This window comes from Hylobates moloch, unplaced genomic scaffold (assembly GCF_009828535.3).
Source record: "Hylobates moloch isolate HMO894 unplaced genomic scaffold, HMol_V3 SCAFFOLD_10, whole genome shotgun sequence".
NCBI classification, from domain to species: Eukaryota; Metazoa; Chordata; class Mammalia; order Primates; family Hylobatidae; genus Hylobates; species Hylobates moloch.
Genome location: NW_026652285.1, coordinates 65,725,961 through 65,747,395, shown reverse-complemented (window position 1 = coordinate 65,747,395; position 21,435 = coordinate 65,725,961). Strand labels below are relative to the sequence as shown.

Here is a 21,435-nt window from a genome sequence, read left to right as displayed (position 1 = left end):
CCCGGTCCTCCCCTCCTGGTCTCCACTCAGCACCTGCTCTCCCGGTCCTGCTGCTGCTGTCACACTTCTTCCCCTGACCCCTCCCTCCTGCATGGAGGGACTCTGGGATGATGCTGCATCTGCCTGGCTCATCGCGGCCTCTCCCCACCTGAAGATCCTGTCCCAAGTCCCATTGGCAAGGGTGCTGGTGCCATGTGAAGGTGACATGCACAAGACCAGGCATTCAGATGTGGGCCCCTTGAGGGGACATTATTCTATCAACACTGCTTTCCAGACACCCACACTTTTGGAAACAGTCCCTTGTGTATGAACTTTCCTCAAAGTCACCCAATTCCAGCACTGTCTGTTTCCCTGACAGGGTGTGCTGTCCTTGGCTCTTATTTCTTTTTTTTTTTTTTTAAGTACAACAACTTTTAATACACCATTAATACTAATGATTAAAAATTATTGCATAGTCTTATGCATTTACCCTAAAACATCTTCTGAAAGTAAACGAATTATATAAAACACAGATAACTCTTTAAAATGTGGATGGCCTTTACTACCTCGATCTTCTATCCTTTTTTGTCTTTTCAGTACTTTTGTCCATGGTTTTCTCATTATCTCCCCTGCACTTTGGGCAATACCATGTCCCCTTTGGTTTATAGGTAAGTGAAACATATGAAAAGTGAAACCGTTCAATTGGACACTGTTCATTGTCACATCCTATCATCTCCCCATAAGACACTTGGTTGCAGAAGCAGTATGTAGGTTCATTAGGGTCTATTGCAAACTCAACAGGTGAAGCTTCCCTTTCCTGCTTGGCCTTGGAGCGTTTCTTTTTCTTTGCTGACTTGGATTTCTTTTCTTTAGGTGGCTGATCATCACAGTCTTCAGTCCCATTTGCCATGTGACATAAATCACGGCTTTCACGGGTCCGCTGTCTGCAGGGTCTTCTTGAAGATCTTTCTGGTTGGCTGGAATCCATCTTTGCTTTATCTGAGGCTCGTTCACTTTCAGCAGGATCTTGGAAACACTGTGAATGTAACTCCATTTGTCTTGCCCGATTTTCCACCAATTCGAGCATTTGTGTAACAATCTGTATTTTTTCATCTCCCAGTTCTTGACTATTAATTAGTGCTCTCTGGAGAAGCTGCTGTAGACGTTTCTTCTGGTTTAAATCATCTTCTTTCTTATATTTTTCATAGACATCATCAATTTCCTTTAACGTTTGCGGAGCCAGGATCCGCGACGCTCCGAGATGCTGATCGCCGTCTTGATCCATTGGTTGGGAAAGAGACTGGAAACATCACCGCAAAACATGCTGCAAACCCCGACTCGGATTCCGCTGGGGCCGAACCAACGCCCCCGCACAGCCCCGACTCTCTCCCCAGCATCCGGCTCGCCGCCGCCCCTCTCGCGGCCAGCCATTTTCCAGGCCCGCGGGAACGCCCTTGGCTCTTATTTCAAAGCAGGTTGAGAAGGGAAACCCATGCCTGTCAACATTCCCTAAGCCCACTCTGCTGCCTGAACAGGTAAGCCTGTGGGGACCGGGGCTGTCCACTGTGGCTTCTGACTCTTGTTCCCCTCAATGCAGCCGCAGTCTCCTCCAGCTCTGCCTGAGCTTCCCCAGGGGCTGCTTCCTCACCTTCGTTCCTCACCCTGCCCGGGATCCGGCTGCTGTCACGTCCCCTGCCCGCCCCTCCTCCATCCACACACCCTCTTCCCTCTCCCCAGCCTCCACTCACTCACTCCACAGAATCGGGCTGAGCGCCTCCCTCGTAGGAACATGAGGAAATAGGAAGTGAAACAGACAGGACTTCTGTACCCAGGTGGCCGGCAACCATGGGGAAGCTGGAGGGGGATGGAAGGGTACACACATGGGATCCCCTGTGGCCTCCGCGGTGCATCGTCACACTCTGAGAAGTGAGGCAGGAGGTCCACAGGGAAGGCCACGTTCAGAAGGGAGCACAGGGGCAGCAGGCTGACCCAGCCTTGAGTTGGGGAGGCTGCCTGGGGAAGTGAAGCTGGAGCAGGGACCAGGTGCTGAGTAGGCATTCGTGAGGCCCTAGGAGGACGGAGCCGGGCCCCTCAGGGCTCAAGGGACCCCGCCTAGTGATGGGGCTTAGAATGAGGGGAACAGGGTGTAGGAAAGACCTGGAGGGGGCAGAGCCTGGCAAGGAGGCTGGACCGGAGCATCTGTTGTTTGAAGAGATCATGCAGGCTGCAGTGAGGAGACTGGATGGAAGGGGGTTTGGGGAGATTTCAGCTAAAACATCTACTCAGCTGTTCGCAGCCCACATTTGGGAAATGAGAGGACAAGGATGAGTCTGAGTCCTAGACTGAGAATGAATCGGGTGACTGGTCATGCCAGCCTCGGAAACTGGCACATGTGGGAAGACCCCAAGAAGCTTGGGAGTGACATCGTCTTACAATGTGGAGCATCTTGAAGAAGACTTCGAGGGTCTCCATGGAGAGGGGGAGAGGCAGTTGGATTTACGGGTCTGGCAGCTCACAGAACCTTGAGCTGGTGATCAAATTTGGAGGCCTTGGGCTCAAAAGGATCAACCGTTAGGAACTGCTGTTGCTCCAGAGCCCTCCTGCCCCTGCACACACAGCCTCACTGGGAGTCAGAACCAGCTGGCTGCGGCTCCGACACCTGCAACCCAGGACTCTGGTCCCTGCTGTCCACCTCAGTGAGAAACGAACGATTCTTCACAGAGTTGCATGGGACAACATTGTCTCCCCATCCAGCCTGGCCTCGGGCAGCCTTCAACCCCCAGTGTCCTCTTAAGGTGAGGGACTCTTCTCCGCACCTCTGCAGGACTGCATGAGCCACCACCAGCACAATGATGCCTGTGGCATGTGGGCCTTCTGCCCCCTCTCAAGGGCAAGTCTAATAAAGCCAAGTTCAGGGACCGCAACCACGATGTGTACAGAGTGGTCACACTGCTGAACTCCCTTAACCACCTGGAAGGCAGGCGTCCCGGCCCAGGCTTAATTGCATTCTCTAATGAATGAAGACAGGATTCTGGGTGATTTTGTTTTTGGTTTTTTTGTTTGTTTGTTTTAGAGACAGGGTCTCACTCTGTCACCCAGGCTGGAGTGCAGTGATGTGATCACGGCTTACTGCAGCCTTGACCTCTTGGCTTCAAGCAATCCTCCTGCCTCAGCCTCCCAAAGCACTGGGATTACAGGCATGGGTCACTGCGCCTAGCCTTACCAGCCCTTTAGTAATAAGCACTTTTCAGAGAATTGAAGCTGTTCAGCCTGGAGACGAGGCGCAGATATCACCGTGGACACTGGAAGTCTGGTTGGATGCTGGGGTCAGCTAAGAACAAAACGCACTGGAGAGCAGAGGCTGTGGCTTGGCTGCCTTGACCCTGCAGGAGGAACTTGGACTGGCCCCAGGTGATGCTGCCTTTGCTGTCCTAGGAGAGGCCTGGCAGGGTCCTTTCCATCCCAGAAATGCTGTGATCAGAGCCAATAAGCACCCACTGGAAGCTTCATCTGCCCAAAGGAGAGTCTGCCTTCATCAGCACAATTCATTGTGCACCAGCTTCACTCAGTGACTGTTCTGGAAGGTGCAGGGCTATCAGAAACAATTTTAAGTCCCTGCTTTCAGGAAGTCAAGCATAACAAATAATATGCAGCCATGATAACTCTCCATGAGGGGCTGAGGTCTCTGGGGCTCTGGTAAGCCATCCACCCGCACTGTGCGATAGAACCCAGAGGAGGGGAGAACCCGGGACTGGGAGGGTCAAGAATGAAATCTGGGGCCAGGCGCGATGGCTCACGCCTGTAATCCCAGCACTTTGGGAGGCCAACACGGGCGGATCACGAGGTCAGGAGTTTGAGACAAGCCTGGCCAACATGCTGAAACTCCATCTCTACTAAAAATACAAAAATTAGCCGGGTGTGATGGCGCACACCTGTAATCCCAGCTACTCAGGTGGCTGAGGCAGAAGAATCACATGAACCCAGGAGGCGGAGGTTGCAGTGAGCTGAGTTTGCATCACTGCACTCCAGCCTGGGCAACAGAACAAGACTCTGTCTCATTAAAAAAAAAAAAAGAAAAGGCAAACCGCATTACTATGGTCCACAGAAAACTAGTCACATGAGCCACCAACAGAAGAGAACACAAACTAAGACCAAGGGAAGCCATGTTCCTAGCACCGTGCCGTCCCTGCTCCCAGCTGAGGCTTGGAGGAGGCCTACCCTGCTGATCACAAGGAGAAGAGCCAGGGTTCCAAGGCAACCCGCACACAGCGGGACGGCATTCCCGACACTCCCGTAGGGAAGCAGCATCGCCGTGCCCTGAAGACTCATGTTTGAGACAGGTAGGCAGCGCCGCTCTATCAGCCGGCTGGACAGTTTTACATCTCAGGGAAGGGCACTGTGTCATGGATGTAAATGACATGGCACAGCAATATCTGTGGTGTCTAGTGGTGATGAAGTCCAGGTGCTGTTAATGGAGGAAATGCTGAATTGCAGTTAGATATTAATGAAAATAAAGATGCAATGCTTTTTCATTGTGATGCATGGGACCCCAAATTCTCCCTAGACCTCTGGACCCAGTGTAAGGCCCCTGTGCCTGCTGGCCAGGCTAGGGTGTGGGGACCTTACCACGGCACGTTTCCTTGGTGAGGCCATGCCAACGTTCCTCATTTCTCACCCTTAGGACCCCTCCCACGAGTGGGGGGAATGCAGCCCTCCAAGGAGCCAGTGGTCTCAGACCTGCCACCCCACAGCCAGAGGTTTCTGGCCCCAGGCCACTGGTGTTTTCCCTGCCAGTGCAGGTGAATTCTGGAAGGAGGGTGCCTGGGAGGTGGGTGTGGGGGTGGTGGGTGACTTCAAGCCTCCAAAGACCAGAGGGAAGGCTCTGCCTCATGGAGCTCTGTGAGCAAAGGCCAGGAAGCACCCAGGACCCTGAGTCTGTGCCAGCTGGCATCGGGGGGACTTGGAGATCAGCCTCCCCGGGGCCGCCACCTCCAGGGCCCTGCAGAGAACAGGGCTGTCCTGAGTGTGCCAGGGTCCTGGGAATGTCCCATCACATCCCAGTCACCTGGCTGGCCGAGGGCCACCAGAGAGGAAATAGTTTGAAAAACCAAAGTCCTTTCTGCCCCAAAATATTTTTTATTCTTGCATTACATTTGTGTTTCCAATTGTCAATAAAAAATGCTTAGAAAGTGGTTACAAAACAGCGTGAACTGGACAGGAGGAGCAGCTGGCCCTGAGGGTCCGTCACTTCTCCACTTAGACGGCGTGAAGTGGGCCTGGCATCTAGGCGGGGTCAGTCAGGCTTCTCACTCTCAGGATCTGGAAAACAAAACCGCGCAGCTGACTGTGGGCCCGCCGTGGTGCTGGCCACTCGCCGAGGGCCAGGCCCTGACGCCCTCCCAGGAGCTGCCGACGGGAAGGCTGTGCCAGCTCTGCCATGACCCATGCCCTGTGTAGATGGTCTTGTCCTCAGCACAGCCCTGGCGGCCTCTGTCACCTGGGCCACCCTTCTTTGTGTGACCAGTCAGCACACTGAACGGCTGCCAGAAACCCAAACAGACGCTCAGCTCCTGTACCGTCTGGAGCATCTGGGGAGCGAGCTGCCCTCCAACACCCAAAACAAGAGGCTCCGGGATGAGCGTTCCTCCTCCCTCCATGCAGAAGCTTGAAGGCTGGTGCTGTAGCTCTCTGAGGAGTGGCCCCACAGCCAAGGCAGCCCCCACAGTGGACCAGGCAGGAGACACTGGGACCCTCAGCTTGCTCACGGTGAGGCCTGCGATGCACGTGCAGGAGGGACCGCAGTCAGCTCGAGGCTGTCTTTAGTGGGAGGCCGGGGGGCTGGCTGCCACCATGCACTGAGTCTCACAGGATGAGTCCCCACCCTGGATGGCCACCTTCCCTAAGGCCCCTGTGCCTACCAGGAAAGCCACTGCCCCTTGCATGATCCACGGGCAACCCCAGCCCCAAGTCCTCCTCTCAATGAGTCCAAGCTCGTCCGAGGAGCTCCCACCTCCCCTGAGCTTGGCCCACCTGGAGCAAAGAGGGTGGCCCCAGGGGCTGCAGCAAGTAATGCAAACCAAGCCTCCTGGAGACAGGGGCTGCAGGTGTGTCTCGCTGACCAGGAGGCTGGTTCCCTCCATCATGGGCACAGCCCGAGGCTCTGCTAAGTGTAACCAGGTGCAGAGTGGTGGGAAGCCCAGCCAGCTAACCCGACCAGCAGAGCTGACCGTGCTCGGGGCCCAGGCCACAGCTGGTGGGGGCAGTGTTGGGGGCCAGGCAGCCCTGCCAGACACCCTGCTCTCAGACCCCTGCCGGGGCCAGCCCAGCCCAGCACCCGGCAGCACCCCAAGCCCCTCAGCACCCTCCTCCAGAGGTATGGATGCAGCTGAGCCCAGAACTGGCTCCCAACTCCTGTGCTCCCTAGGAGGCTGGTTGGTTTGGATTTTATATGGACAGAGGGTAAGAAAAAGATGTTGTTTCACACTGTTTTCGAGCAAAAGTGTTTATTTTTCTCCTTCAGATATACAATCTCTTGGGGATTCCGTGCCACTGACCACCATGTACGAGGAAGGGATTCACAGGCAAGGGGGACAGGTGAGGGCAGCCCCCACTTCACTCAAGGAACAGGGCAAGGGGGCCCGGTACAGAGAACAGAAATCTCTTACGACAGCATCGTGCCCTGGCAGAAGATTCTGCATAATCACCTAGAAAATTCAATTCTAACTGAATTGATGGAATAATAGATTTGAACCAAAATAATTTACCCAGTTCTATTAAGTACAGAAACTATACAATTCACAGCTGGGCAGTCCCAAGCAGTCTGCTTTCCAGCGGGAGGTGGAGGAGGCTGGGGCCTTCCCCTCCCACCAAGGGCTGTGTTGTGCCCGCTGGGGACGAGTCCCACTGAAATCTCCAGGAGAATGACCCTGCCCTCCGCAGAGCAGGCTTCGGGGTGGACGGGAGAGCAGTCTGCGTGCCAGGGGTGAGCAGAGCCGCAGGCCTCCATGGAAATCATGGAGAAGGGAGGGAAGTGGGCAGGAGAGAGGGCAGCCTCTCCAGCTGAAGGAGCTGCGCTTGTCTCCACAGGGTGGGCGGGCAGCTAGAGTTTCTATGCCCAACACACACCTTATCCTCACTCACAGCAGCCCACTGGCGCCAAGGGCATGTTTGCTCACCTCATGTTTTCTGGCGGATTTCTCGTGGCCCAGCGCAACAACTGACATTCCCTACTGAGCAAGCAGCTCCGCCAGTGTGCCCTGCCCCAGCGTCCCGCCGTCTCTCAGCCCCTAGATGAGCCCAGGGAACCGGCACTCTACTGAGGACAAAGCAGGGCTCACCTAGCATTGGAAGCTCTTCAATACTTAAGGTAGCTAATTCAATGTTTTTAAAGGCATTTACAACAGAAAACCAAAGATTGAACTTCAGCTTCAGATTTGTAAACCATTCACATCTCTGCAACTTAAAACAGTAAATAAAGATTATCAATGCACAAGCCAATTGCAAATGAAACCTTTTCCGATAATTTTTTTTTAACATATCTTTTCATCAGGGAACGGAAAAGCTGGCATTCAAGGCACTGTACTTCTGCAGGGTGACGACAAGTTTCTAACCATCAACTCAAGTATGGGAAGTGGGTGTGGAGACGGCGCGTGGACCACAGGAACCTAGGAGCGAACAGGGTCTGAAGCCGCAAAGGAAGCAGTCTTGCTGCCCACCCGCTGTCCCCCTCGTGGCTGAGTGCTGTGCCCACAGCAGGCGGTGGGGGGGACTCGGAGGCCAAACCACACCTGGTTTCTCCGGGCGGTTCCGAGGGCGCCATCTGGCAAGGGACAGGGCAGAAGGCTACGTGATCCGCAGCCGGGGGCCAGGCATGCTGACCACAGGTGGCTGCAAGAAGACTGGCAGCACAGGCACCTGGGGGGGGCTCCAGCTGCCCTGTGCCCCCAGCTGGCCCACCTGGCCTGCCCAGGGCCCCCAGGACACTGGAGCTGGGAGCAGGCTTCCATACTGACCCAGAGGTAGCGCACAGGGTGGGGCTGGGAGGCTGGAGAGGGCAGTACCTGGTGTGGGCATGGACAGGACCGGGGCGGCTCCGGGAATGACCGTGGTGGACAGAGGGCCGGGCGCTGGGGGCAGACGTGGCATCCCCACTCCTGCTCGAGGTGCAGTCATCTACAAAACACAGAGACGAGAAGAGGAAGGTACACGTGGCTGCAATCAGCTGGCCTCCCTTAGTGGCCCCCAGGGTGCCGCAGTTTCTCCATCCTCAGGAGACAGCAGTCCTGGAACCTGCTGTGACAGGCACCATCTCAGGGCTGACACCAGAATGATGGTACAGGGCCAGGAACCATCACCCTCCCTTGTCTGCTTCCCCAAGCTGCAGCCTGATAGCCTCTAGGCCACACACCTGGGTGTCCACCAGCCAAAATGGGCCTTGGAGGACTGGTGGGGCCTGGCCCCCGAGGGCGCATGAGTGGCCCCACACGCCTCTACTCAGCCACCACAAAGGCCTCCTGCTTGGCTGGTCAGTGCCCTCACAGGAGCATGAACCACCCAGGAGCAGAGCCCCAGGACTTGGGCAAAGCAAGTGTGCAGGGAGGTGATGGCAAGGCAGCCCTTCCACCAACCCCAGCCCAGGGAGAAGCTGTACACGGGGTGTGCCCCAGGAAGGCAAGGCTGTTGGCCACGGGGAGTTACTCCTCTCCTCTCCAGGGAGGGCCCCACTGGGCACTCTTCACAGGTGCACGGAGGGCACTCAGCGACTTCCACACCCCTTCCTGGAAATCATGCTTGGCAGTCAGGGGCTGGAGGGGCCTCCTCATCTGGAAGGGCCTCTACGGAACCGACAGCTGAGCCCTGCCCACGGCAGAATGCCCAACACCTCCCCAAGGTGCCTCCATCCTTCCAGTCGACACCATGGGGATCTCCAGGCGGGCAGGAAAAGGAGTCAACCACACAGACTGGACAGAGAGAAGGAGAACTGGCCTCGTGCAGATGACAAGACTGTGCAGAAAATCCACAAGAACGGACAAACCAATTTCTAGAACTAATAGCAAATTTGGCACAATTGCAGGATATGAGGTACGAAAGTCAACTATAGTTTTATATTCTAGCAACAGGAAGCTGGAAAAGGAAATTTAAAGAAAAATAACATTTATAATAGCATTCCAAAACATCAGCTACCTAGGGATAAATTTAATGAAAGATGTATAACATCTTTACACTGCAGAGAAACAAAAAAGATGCCAGTAAATGGACACCATGTTCACAGGAACGCTAATGTTCATATGTCAGACCTCACCCAGTTAATCAACAGACTGAGTACACTCCCAGTCGAAATCCCAGCGGGCTAGCCTGCAGAAAGTGACAGGCTGTTCCTAAAACATATGCAAATATTAACGACCTGAAAAAAATCAAGAAATTCTTGGAGATCAACACTGAATGTCTTTCCTGAGCAAAGATTAAACTTACTAGAAAACTTCAGTCATTAAGAGAGTGTGGTGTTGCCACGGTGATAAGGGAATTGCTAAAGGAAACAAAATAGCAAATTCAGAAATGGACCTACGTAAAGACGGCCACTTGACGAATGTCTGCCCAATTCAATACAATTCAATATGGAGAGGAAGGGGCTGGAATGATCAGATATGCAGAGAGGAAAAAAAAGACTGACCTCTGCATCAAAATATACTCAAGAGTTCATTTGAGATGGCTCACGGGATCAAAAGCAATAGCTAAAGCTGCAAAGCTTTTAGGAAAAACAAAATTAAAATTTTTACCATTTCATGTTCACCATTAAGAAAGTGAAAACACAAGCCACAGATCGGTAGACTATATCCATTACATATATTAATATATATATATACACAAGGGGTCTTCAAAAAGTTCATGGAAAATACATATGAAAAAACTGCATGATTTTCAAAAAAAATCTTTGCACTCAAATAAACTTGTACTAACTTATTACAGCATGTCTGAAGAGGAGGTAGTCTGAGGCACTAAGAAGGAGAAGACTTCAGTTTGAAAAGAGCCCCTATCACAATAACGTGAATTCTGCCAAGCAAGAACCAACATCACATGTACGGTGAAGCTTGGGTAGAAGAATGGTGAGATCACTGATGCTTTCTGAAAAGTTTACGGGGTCCACGTCCCCAAAGAAAATAGCAGCTTACAAATGGTTGACTTGTTTAAGAAGGGATGAGACCATGCCGAAGACGGAGCCCACAGCGGCAGGCCATCCGCATCACTTTGTGAGGAAAACACTCGTCTGAGCCGTAAGTGCAGAGGACCGGTGGCTAACAGCAGAAATAGTGGCCAACACCACAGACATCTCAGTAGGTTGAGCTTACACAATTCTGACAGAAAAATGAAAGTTGAGCAGACTTTTCACTCAATGGGTGCCAAAACCATTGCGCCCACATCGGGTGCAAAGAAGAGCAGAGCTGTCAGTGGTAACTTTGAACAAGTGGGATGGAGATTCTGAAGCTCTCTTTGAACTGTAGTGACATGAAACATGGCTTTCCCGGTAGGGTCCTGAAGACAAAGCACAGTCAAGGCAATGGCGCTGAGGGCTGGAAGTGGTCCCATCAGAGCAAAAGTGGGCCAGTCAAGAGCAGAGATTGTGGCAACAGCTTTTGGGATGCTTAAGGCATTTTGCTTGCTGACTTTCTGGAGGGGTAACAAGGAATGGTAACATCTGCTTAGTATGAGAAGGTTTAGGGAATGTGAGCCAAAGCTTCAGCAAAACCCCCCCGGGAAAGCTTCCCAGAGAGTCCATCTCTGTCACGACAATGCTCCTGCTCATTCCTCTCATCAAAGAAGTGATTTTGCAAGAGTTTCTAAGGGAAATCAATCATCAGGCATCTACCCTACAGTCCTGATTTGGCTCCTTCTGACTTCTTTTTGCTTCCTAATTTTGAAACATCTGTGAAGGGCACCCATTTTTTGTCAATTAATAATGTAAAAAAGACTCCATGGCCATGATTAAATTCCCAGGACCATTAGGTCTTTAGGGAGGGACTAAATGGCTGGCATCATTGCTTATAAAAGTGTCTTGAACTTGATGGCGCTTGTGTTAAGAAAAAAGTTTGTATTTCTTCTTTAGTAGCTATAATTATAGGTATGCTATAACTATAGGTATGTGCCACCATGCCCAGCTATTTTTTTTTTTTCCCCAGACAAGGTCTTGCTCTGTCGCCCAGGCTGGAGTGCAGTGGCATCATCTCGGCTCACTGCAGCCTTGACCTCCTGGGCTCAAGCGATCCTCTCACCTCAGCCTCTTTAGTAGCTGTAACTATAGGTATGCACCACCATGCCCAGCTGTTTTTTTATTATTTTTTTTTGAGACGGAGTTTTGCTCTTGTCGCCCAGGCTGGAGTGCAATGGCACAATCTCAGCTCACTGCAACCTCTGCCTCCTGGGTTCAAGCGATTCTCCTGCCTCAGCCTCCCGAGTAGCTGGGATTACAGAAGCCCACCACCATGCTGGGCTAATTTTTTTTTTTTTTTTTTTTACTTTTAGTAGAGACAAGGTTTCACCATGTTGGCCAGGCTGGTCTTGAACTCCTGACCTCAGGTGATCCACCCGCCTCGGCCTCCCAAAGTGCTGGGATTACAAGTGTGAGCCACTGCACCCAGCAGCCCAGCTAATTTTTGTACTTTTTGTAGAGATGGGGTTTTGCCATATTGCAAAGGCTGGTCTTGAACTCCTGGACTCAATCAATCCATCTGCCTCAGCCTCCCTAAATGCTGGGATTACAGGTGTGAGCTACCATGGCCAGCCATATATTTCTTATTTTTATCTTTTAATTCCATTTTTCTGTGAACTTTTGGAAGCCCCCTTGTATATGACAAAAGATATATAATGAACTCCCACAAATCAATAATAAAAAGATAAACAAATCAACTTTTAAATGGTCACTATCCTTGACCAGGCACTTTTTAAAAGATGGCTGATAAGAATATGAAAACGTGCTCTAAGGCAAATTAAACAATAATGAGAAACCTACTACTAGACCTCAAATTCTTTTTGCAAATAAACTTTCAACTACAATGTCCTACACAGAATATTTAAAAAGTCACCAGAAAAGACAAGGCAATATAAAGAAAAACTAGGACAAAGAGCAAACCAAAACTAAAATATATTATGTGAAGGAGATACAAGATAGAGAATTTTGGTAAAGAGTTAGCAACTATTCTTTTTTAAGATACAGCAGATGTGGTTAAAAAAAAAATTCAACTGAAAAACACAATAACCCAAATTAAAAACTGAATGGATAGGTTTAACAGCAGTTTAGACACAAAGAAAAATTTAGTGACCTAAAATCTAAAGCAAATAAAACAGGAAGGTATGACTTATTCAAAGGAAAATATTTAACTGACAGAAACATCCCCAAGGAAGCCTAGACATTGGACTTAGTAAACAAAGGCTTTAAATCAACTGTCTTAAATGTGCTCAAAGAACTCAAGGAAGCCATGGACACAGAACTACAGGAAGTCAGGAAAATCACACAGGAACAAAATGAGGATATCAACAGATAGGAATTATGAAGGGGATCAAGTGGAACTAGAAGAGCTGAAAACAATAATAACTGACATTTACAAATTCATTAGAGGGGTTCACCGGCAGATCTGAGCAGGCAGAATAAAGAATCAGCAAGCTGGAAACACTTACAGTGGAAATGATCGTATGAGGAGCAGAGTGGACAGAGCCAGAGGGGTCTGTGGTCCACCATGAAGTGGATGAGTAAAACGTTACGGGAGTCACAGGAGAGGAGAGCCCAGAGATGAAGGCTAACTCTTATGCTGCAGTGACTCTCCACAAGGGGGCCAAGACCATTCAAGGGGGAAAGCAGTTTTCAACCACAACTGCTGGGAAAACTGGATATGCACATACCAAAAAAAGAAGGTGGAGCCCTGCCTTGCCTCACAAAAATCAACTCTATCCCAGCACTTTGGGAGGCCGAGGTGGGCGGATCACAAGCTCAAGGGATCGAGACCATCCTGGCCAACATGGTGAAATCCCATCTCTACTAAAAATAAAATAAAAAAATTAGCTGGTGCAAGCCTGTAGTCCCACCTACTTGGGAGGCTGAGGCAGGAGAATTGCTTGAACCCGGGAGGCGGAGGTTGCGGTGAGCTGAGATCACACCACTGCACTCCAGCCTGGCGACAGAGTGAGAGACAATCAGGAAAAAAGAAAAAAAAATCAACTCTAAATGGACCAAAGTTCTAAAGGTCAAAGCGAAAACCAGAAAACTCTTAGTAGAAAACTTAAGGAAAAGGTTTCACAACATTGGATTTGGCAGTGATTTCTTGGATATTACACTAAAAGCATAGGCAACAAATGAAAACAAGACAAATTTTAAAACTTTCATGCATCCAAAGGCACTATCAACAGATCATATATCTGATAAGGGATTAATATCTGGATTATGCAGAAAATTCCTAAAACTCAACAATGAAAAAAACAAGCTGATTCAAACATTGGCAGAAGACTTCAATAAATACTTCTTCAGGGAAGACAGAAACAGCCAATAAGCACATGAAAAGCTGCTCAATATCACTACTCAATTAGGAAAATGTACAGCAAAACCACAAGATACCACTTCACACCTGAGAGGATGGCTACCATCAAAAACCAGAAAGGATGGCTGAACGCGGTGGTGCATGGTGGCTCACGCCTGTAATCCCAGCACTTTGGGAGGCCGAGGTGGGTGGATCACTTGAGGTCAGGAGTTCGAGATCAGCCTGACCAACATGGTGAAACCCTGTCTCTACTAAAAATACAAAAATTAGCTGGCTGTGGTGGCAGACGCCTAGAATCCCAGCTACTCAGGAGGCAGAAGAATTGCTTGAACCTAGAGGGTAGAGGTTGCAGTGAGCCGAGATCGTGCCATTGCACTCTAGCCTGGGTGAAAGAGCAAAACTCTGTCTCAAAAAAAAAAAAAATCCCAGAAAGGAAATCTGTTGGCACAGATGTGGAGATACTGGAACCTTTGTGCACTGTTAGTGGAAATGTTAAATGCTATAGCTGTTACTGAAAACAGTTCCTCGAAAAACTATCATACAATTACCATATGATCTAGCAATTCCACTTCTGGGTTTATATCCAAAAGGATAAAAGCAGGGTCTTGAAGGGATGCATGTACACCTATGTTCACAGCAGATTAATAACAGCTAAAAGATGGAAGCCACCCAAGCGTCCACTGACAGAACTGACAGACAATCCCGTAACAGGATTCCACTGAGAATGGATGTGGTACACAGATACAGTGAACTATCACTCAGCCTTCAAAGGAAAGGAAATTTGGACATGCTACAACATGGATGTCATCAAGGGTGCCCTTGGAGGACATTTTGCTAAGTGGAATAAGCCAGTGGAAAAAGACAGATACCGTGTGATTCCACTCTGTGAGGTACATAGAGGAGTCAAAGTCAGAGAAACCAGAAGCAGAATGGAAGTTGCCAGGGGCTGGGGGAGGGACAATAGCGAGTTATTGTTTAATGGGTACAGAGTTTCACACAATAAAAAGAGATGAACAGTGGTGGTGGCTGCACAGTATTCTGAATTTATTTTTGAGACAGAGTCTTGCTCTGTCACCCAGGCTGGAGTACAGTGGTGCGATCATAGTTCACTGCAGCCTCCAACTCCTGGGCTCCAGCGATCCTCCCACCTCAGCCTCCCAGGTGGCTGGGACCACAGGCATGTGCAACCATGCCTGGCTGATTTTAAAAAGTTCTGATACATACTACAACATGGATGCACCTTGAAAACATTGTATCAAATGAAATAAACCATTCACCAAAGCGCACATACTGTATGATTCCATTTCTATGAGGTACTTAGAGTAGTCAAAGTTGTAGAGACAGAAAGAAGGATAGAGGCTACCAGGGCCTGGGAAACCAGAAGTGCCAGAGAAGGGGCTGAGGAACTAGTGTTTAATGGGGACAGAGTTTCCCTGGGAAAGATGAAAAGGTTCAGTGGATGGATGGTGATGGTTGTGCAATGCTCTGAATGTACTTCACGCCACTGAACTGTACATTTGAAAATGTGTAAAATGGTAAATTTTGTGTTTTTTTTATATATATATATATATTGCCATGACAAAAATAAAAGTTTTTAAAAACCCTTAATACTTAAAAAGAATCCAGAACATCTGAACAACAGTTAGCTCTGCTAATCCTGAACGCTGATATAGCTGGAGCCCAGGCAGCAGAGATGAGCCTGCCCAGGCTCCAGATGCAGCCTCACAGAGCTGTGGGGCCATGTTCAGGATTCCTGACTTTGTCCTAGAATAATGCGGTTCCACCGAGAATAAATTTGAGGACTCAGACTGGCGGAGGTGTACCTGTCAAGAGGACCCTGCAGTCGTTCAGAACAGAAGTCACAGTGGCGGAGCTTGGGAGTGTGGATGTGGAGAGAAGGAAACAGATTCAGCTCCAGCATCACTGGAACAGCAACAAAGACTGACAGCTGGGTCAAGAGCCAGTCCTGGAAGATCTCCACGGACCGAAAGCACTAAGTCTGCTCTCCTACCACAATGCAGCCACATGAAAACACACTGACAAAGGGTCATCTGAAAACTAACAACCACACTTACTTCAAATAGCAACAGAAATTATAAAATATTTTCAAACAAAGGTTAATGAAAATGCTGCACATACTTTTGGGATGCAGCTAAAACCATTAGTGGGCACTTTATAGCCTTGAATGCTTACATTGTAACGGAAAGCCTAGAAATCAATGAACATACCGTAAGAAACTTTACAGAACAACAAAATTCACCCAAAGATAGAAGACAAGAAATAATAAATTAATGAAACATACAATAAAGACTACCAAACACAAAATGTGTTCTTTGAATAATTCAGGCTAATAAAATGTACACCCCTAAGGAGACTGCATAAAGAAAGAGAGAAAGAGCAAAGGAGAGGCAGAGAGAGAGGAGGCAGAAATCACCAACATCAGGAATGAAATCAAGACATCACTATAAATCCTGCAAATGGAAAAAATAATAGCTCTTATGGATACTTTTATGGCAATTAATTTAAAATTTTAGATAAATTTAGAGGAGAGATACCAATTGCCAGAAAGGCAGAATTTAACAAAACGAAACAGAAAATCCAAATGGTGTTAAAAGTGTAGAAGAAATTGAATCCATATAACAAATGTACCCTCAAGGAATGGTGTGTGATAAATACAGCAAAAATGTCAATTAGAGTGTACGTAGTGGGTCCTATGCATGTTCACAGTAGAATTTTCAACTTTTCTGTGTGTCTGAAAAATTTTAAGGTAAAAGATCATAGAGGAAAGTATCCCATGCTAAAAAATACAAAAACAAACCTCCAGCCCAGATGGCTTCACGAATGACCTTTACTAAATATTTGAGATAGAAGTAACACCAGTCTTCCACAAACCCCTCCAGAAAGCTGAAAAACAGCAGATGCTTCTCCAACTCGTGTTGACATCAAACAAGTTAGGTGTGAAAACCTAGGACAGCAGGTCCTCACTTCCGCCCCACATTGGCTCAGGTGTGTGTGAGCTACGGCCCGACGCTGGTGTCACTTGGGTGAGATGCACACCTGCCCTGGTCTCCAGCCTGGGCACAAACAGAACCAGGCAGAGGTGGGCCTGTCCACCAAGACCAGGGCTACCTGCTCTGAGTGCGGGGCTCAGGCTGCCCAGGCTGGGGCTGCTGCTGTATCTGAGCTGTGGAGTCACAGCCCCGGCCTGCCCTGGCCTGTCCTTTCCACCTGCCAGCTGCGGAGCTGTGGGTGCGTCGCTCACCTCCCAATCTGTAAAGTGGAGAAGCCTAGTTCTTGGGGCTGTGGGGAGAATGAACTCAGATCATGAAAATGAAGAGCTTAACTGGACACCCCTCTGCCACACAGGGAGCTAGCAAATGCTGGAGGCAAGGCAACCCCACCCCAGAAGCACCCACCCTGCCCGCCCTGCACTCACAGCCCGCGCCTCGCCAGGGGCAGCCCAGCCTGCCTGGGCCTCCATGTCTTGCAGCTTCTGGGTCTGCTTCAGCTGGTTGAGCGTGGGCTTCAGCTGTGCGGCCCCCACCGTCTTGCTTGTCCATTCGTCCACCAGCTTGTGCAGGTCGTCCGTGAAGGTGCCCTTCTTGTTGTTGCTGTTGTTCACCTGCGCCTGGACGTGCAGGGCGGGCTGGGGGCCTGGCTCAGGGCCTGGGGCCAGGCTGCTGGTGGAGGACCCTGGGGAGTCACACACAGGCCAGGATTGGTGACGCCACACACGCGCCCAGGCCCCCAGTGGGCTGGCCGCATTCGTTCTTACGTGACAGCTGAGACAATGGTCTCACTTGGGCCAGGCAGCACCTTGCTTCAAGAGGCGGTCGGATTAAGGGGCCTGGCTGCCCAGGGTCAGACATGGTGGGGCATTTCCATGGGCTGTGCCAGGTGGCCGTCACCCACCTCAGAAGCCAGGCCAGGGGACAGGACCCTGCAGCAGCCGGCAGCCTCTGCTCAGCATCCACTCTGTGCCCACCACTGCCCGTCCCCAGACTCACGTGTGAGAGAGCTCAGGAAACTCCTGGCACAGCCAGACACACTGGGCTTCAGAGTCACGGTGCCTAGAGTCAGGTTCCTCAGGCTCTCTCTGGCCTGTGCATCCTCAGCCGTAACATGAGGACGTGGGACGGTGGAGTACCCTGTGCAGAGCGCTCAGCACGCGGCTGGCTGGCCTGCTGGCAGCCCCCTGGCCTGCGGGAAAATGCCTGCCAGGGCTGCCTGACTTGCATTCCCATGAATTTTAATGGTCTGGTTGTTTGGAATTCCAGACGTAGAAATGGTCCTGACCAGCGCATTCGAGGAAGGTATTCATAAAGGGTACCCGTGCCTGGGGCTGCCTGACGCAGCCCCACCAGCTCCTGCCGTGGGCTGCAGCCAACGCCCTGCTGCAGGAGGGAGCTGGGAGCCGCTCTGCTGACCATTAGCACACCAGAGCACTCGGCTGCTTCATTCAAAGCGTTTTTTAAGGGACCAAAATGAGACTTTAAAATTTCTAAATCATACCCTTTCCACGCAACACATGTAATTTCTGGTTGGCAATTTTGAATAAGCCAATTTAAAAATTTTCTGCATAGAAAAACAACCTAATGACCATCTCTTCAAACAAGCTGTCCCAAAATGTAGTGGACTTTAGTGGCTAGCAATGAAAAAGCACAGACACAGACAATTAAAAATTAGTGATGAGATTTGACACACATGGAGCTATTCCTACATGAAAGGTTCAGCCAGAAAAGAAAAAAAAATTTTTTTGAGAGAGAGAGATGAGAGAGAGAGAGGTGAGTGGCCCAGGGAGACTAATACCCACTCAGTCCTGGCATCTCTCCTCGTGGGGAGGCACTCATCTTTAGGACTTCAAGGAAATACTCATTCCTACGGTTTTGGAAAAGGAGCCAATTAATGATTGGCAATTTGCGGGTGTTCCAGGGAAGGATAAGCCCGTTAGATGTGAACTGGCGAGACCGCACAAACTCTAGGCGCCACGGAGACACACGGGGGAGCCGAGGGCAGCGATCCCGCCAGGCAGAAGCAAAGCGGTGCCCGGCTGAGAGGCATGGAGCAGGCGCAGGGCAGGCACAGGGCAGGCCCACGCCCGCCCGGCCGCGGGAACCCTGATGTGAGCTAGCTACGAGAAAGCCCATGCGATGAGAGAGGACAAAGGGGGAAAAAACCCGGATAATTACTACTGCTGTGTTCTTTGCCTAGGCAGAGACGCTTCAGGGCAGACCCTGCAAGGGAAAAAGAAACGACACAAGACCACAGGGTTAGGCAGAACAGCACACACCGGGACACGCTACCACACTAAGCAAAAGTCGTCAGTGTGCAGGGAGGGGCAGACAGGCAGCAGTTCAGAGAGATGGCCGACCCGGCCAGGGGAAACGGGGCAGCCCCCGGAGAGAGGGTGCAGGCTCCCACGAGCTTCGCCGAGGGGGCAGAGGTGCCAGGGCCAAGCCCCTAAGCTTCAGGGAGAAGTGTTTGTTTCTAGAAGCATATTCTAAGAAAAGTAAAAGAGAAAGAAAAAAGCAAAAAAAAAAAAAAAAAAAAAAGAAAAAAGCAAAGCACACCGCTTGGCTTTCAAACATCAGGCTTCTGGGAGCCCCACTGATGGAGGCAGGACACCCTGCTGAGAGTCGGCCATGGGAGCTCTGGAATGGAGCTGGGCACGGCCGGGCTTGGCCGCCGAAGCCCATCGGAGGTTTTTCAAGTGCAAAAAGATACATTGTTTTGCAGGTTGGAGGCCAAGTCTGGATCTCAGATGGCTGCCTCAGATGAGGTCAGCGGCAGGTGTTGAGTAGGGGACCCGAGGGTTTCTATCTAGGGGCTGACCTCAATGTCTAGGGACACTGCCGCCTCATTAACAAGTCAGTATCCACAAGGGGTAGGGCAAGGCCTCAGCCTGGAACATTTCTGACCTCCTTGTAATTGGGACCGCCACTAAACTGACTGGTCCCAACTACCCAGAGGCCACCTGGAGTACATTGAATGCAATGTCCTAGCCAGTCAGTGCCCAGCCTGGTGGGGACAAGGTCCCCGGGGTAGGCTGGGCCAGAAGGTGCGGCCATCCCTGTTTATCCTATAGGCAGGCAGAGCTGGGACGGGCAAGCACAGGCTCAGACTTCCTCAAGGTCACTCGGCAAAGCTGCACTAGCACGGAGGCTGTCTACACTCCAGCCCACAGCCCCTTGCCAGGAGCACACTCTCTCCACAGCAGGAACACGCTCCTCAGCGCTGTTCCCGGGAGACCTAAAAAGGAGCGACTCTGATCTTCCAGGGACTCAGAAAACCTGGCAACATCTGCCTTCCTTCTCCAGGGCTCATGCCTCCTGCCTCGGGGGTCAGCGGGCAACTTGTCATCCAGCTCCTTGGCCCAAGCTCGGCCTGAGTTGTGCGTCCTGGACTTGGAAACCTAGCTCAACTATTTTTAGTCCATTCTGTCTGTCCCTGAGCTAGTGTGGGGAAAGGTGAGGTGGCGTTCTGTCGCAGACCTTACTGTTCAAATAAAAAGGAGGGAGCCCAGCAGGAGGGATCCAGGCCAGTGGGCTCTGGGTGAGCAGCTCCAAAGGGCTGTTCCTTGGCTGCTCTGTTCTGAGATGAAACCCTGCTAGGAACACACAGCTGATATCCCCTCGATGGCTCACTGAAGTTTGCAGGGGAGGTACGGCTGGTTTTCTGTAGTGCAGGAGGGGCCCCTGAAGTCTGTGATGCAGCCTAGGCTGGGATCCAGTATGTAGGGGCACTGGGTGAGCACCAATTTCCCTGGCAGGCTTTGTGGGGGGCTGTAGCCCATGGTCCCATGTAGACAGTCCTAAGCCAGGTGCTTCAAAAAGCTGCTCTGTGCCTATCTGGCAGGTCTTGGTGTGGCTGGAACTCTACATTCAAGGCTAATTCCTGGCTGTTGCCATGCTGGGAAGAACACCAAACAGGCTGGCTGCCGGCTGGGAACCACCAGAGGGAGCCTGGACCTGCGATCAGAGCTGGGACTCACTCACTGACTTTGGGAACCTGGGGTCTGGAGTGTCTGGAGGACATAGCACCTGCTCAGAGCCAGGGAGCAACCCTGGCCCACGGAGGCCTCCATGGGCCCTTCCTAAACTTGGGCCCCAGTGACCAGTGTGCAGACGGCTCCTAGACCTCCAGATAAACTGATGGGTGCCAGCCTTTCAAGGGCACGCTGTCCGACGCCACTCACTGCAGACAACTGGGCTGGGGCAGAGACCTCCCCACGCTCTGGACAGCCCTGCCCGTCCTTAGGTGGCTCCTTAGTCCACCTCTCCAGAGCCTCGGCCTCGATTGGGCCCTGCCCCTCGCTTGCCCACCATGCAGATGGCACCCAAAGACAGCCCCCACCTGGCCCCCTGCCGCTTGCTGTGTGCCAGGACAAGCACCCCCACCTCCTGTCCATAAGGCAGCAACAGGAGAACAAAGGAAACTTTCAGGAGGCTGTCGATTGATGCCAGGCCCACCTCGGTCTCCCTGTGGGGCTTCCATCCCCAGCCAGGCCCAGGAAGAGGCAGCGCCAAGGCCCTGGACTGCTCAGTGGTGCTGGGACGGGGGCTTGGCGGCCTCATCCCAGCTGTTGGGGGATCCGCTGCTTTCTTCCCAGAATGTAAAAGTGGCAGCACACAGGACGACAGGAGGGCCAGCTCTTGGACTTGGCATCTCCTGCTTTTGTGCAGCCGACATCAGCTGAAGCCCCCCAGGCACAAGTGGAGGCTCCCTCCCCACTCCAGCCCTGATTTGCTCTGGCACAAAAACAGCCTGCTCTTGGGTCAACAGCCCTGCCCTCTGGGTAGCCCAAGCACCTGCCCCATCCAGACCCTCAGCCTGTGGCCAAGAAGACATCTCAACCATGAAGGATTCAAACTGAGGGTGTGTGCCTGGGACAGGGGGACTAAAAAGCAGTCAGCCCCTGAGCGATCCGTCACAT

The 21,435-nt window shown here is 51.2% G+C and overlaps 2 protein-coding genes across 2 annotated transcripts in view; both read right to left on the bottom strand.

The window, feature by feature from the left end:
* Positions 1 to 500: 500 nt before the first annotated feature.
* On the bottom strand, positions 501 to 1,508 carry LOC116475257 (inhibitor of growth protein 2-like). Its single transcript, XM_032761249.2, has one exon. It carries the CDS (start codon positions 1,262 to 1,264, stop codon positions 542 to 544), a length of 723 nt encoding a protein of 240 aa, XP_032617140.1. The 5' UTR covers positions 1,265 to 1,508; the 3' UTR covers positions 501 to 541.
* Positions 1,509 to 6,465: 4,957 nt separating this feature from the next.
* Positions 6,466 to 21,435, bottom strand: part of WNK2 (WNK lysine deficient protein kinase 2) — a 133,213-nt gene continuing 118,243 nt past the window's right edge. The window contains 4 exon segments of the mRNA XM_058445448.1: positions 6,466 to 7,798; positions 8,040 to 8,151; positions 16,939 to 17,195; positions 18,692 to 18,736. Coding sequence (XP_058301431.1) covers positions 7,644 to 7,798; positions 8,040 to 8,151; positions 16,939 to 17,195; positions 18,692 to 18,736 — 569 coding nt within the window. The 3' untranslated portion in view covers positions 6,466 to 7,643.

Excerpts from the sequence above, each read along its gene's own strand:
- LOC116475257 (XM_032761249.2), bottom strand. The coding sequence starts at position 1,264 with ATGGATCAAGACGGCGATCAGCATCTCGGAGCGTCGCGGATCCTGGCT.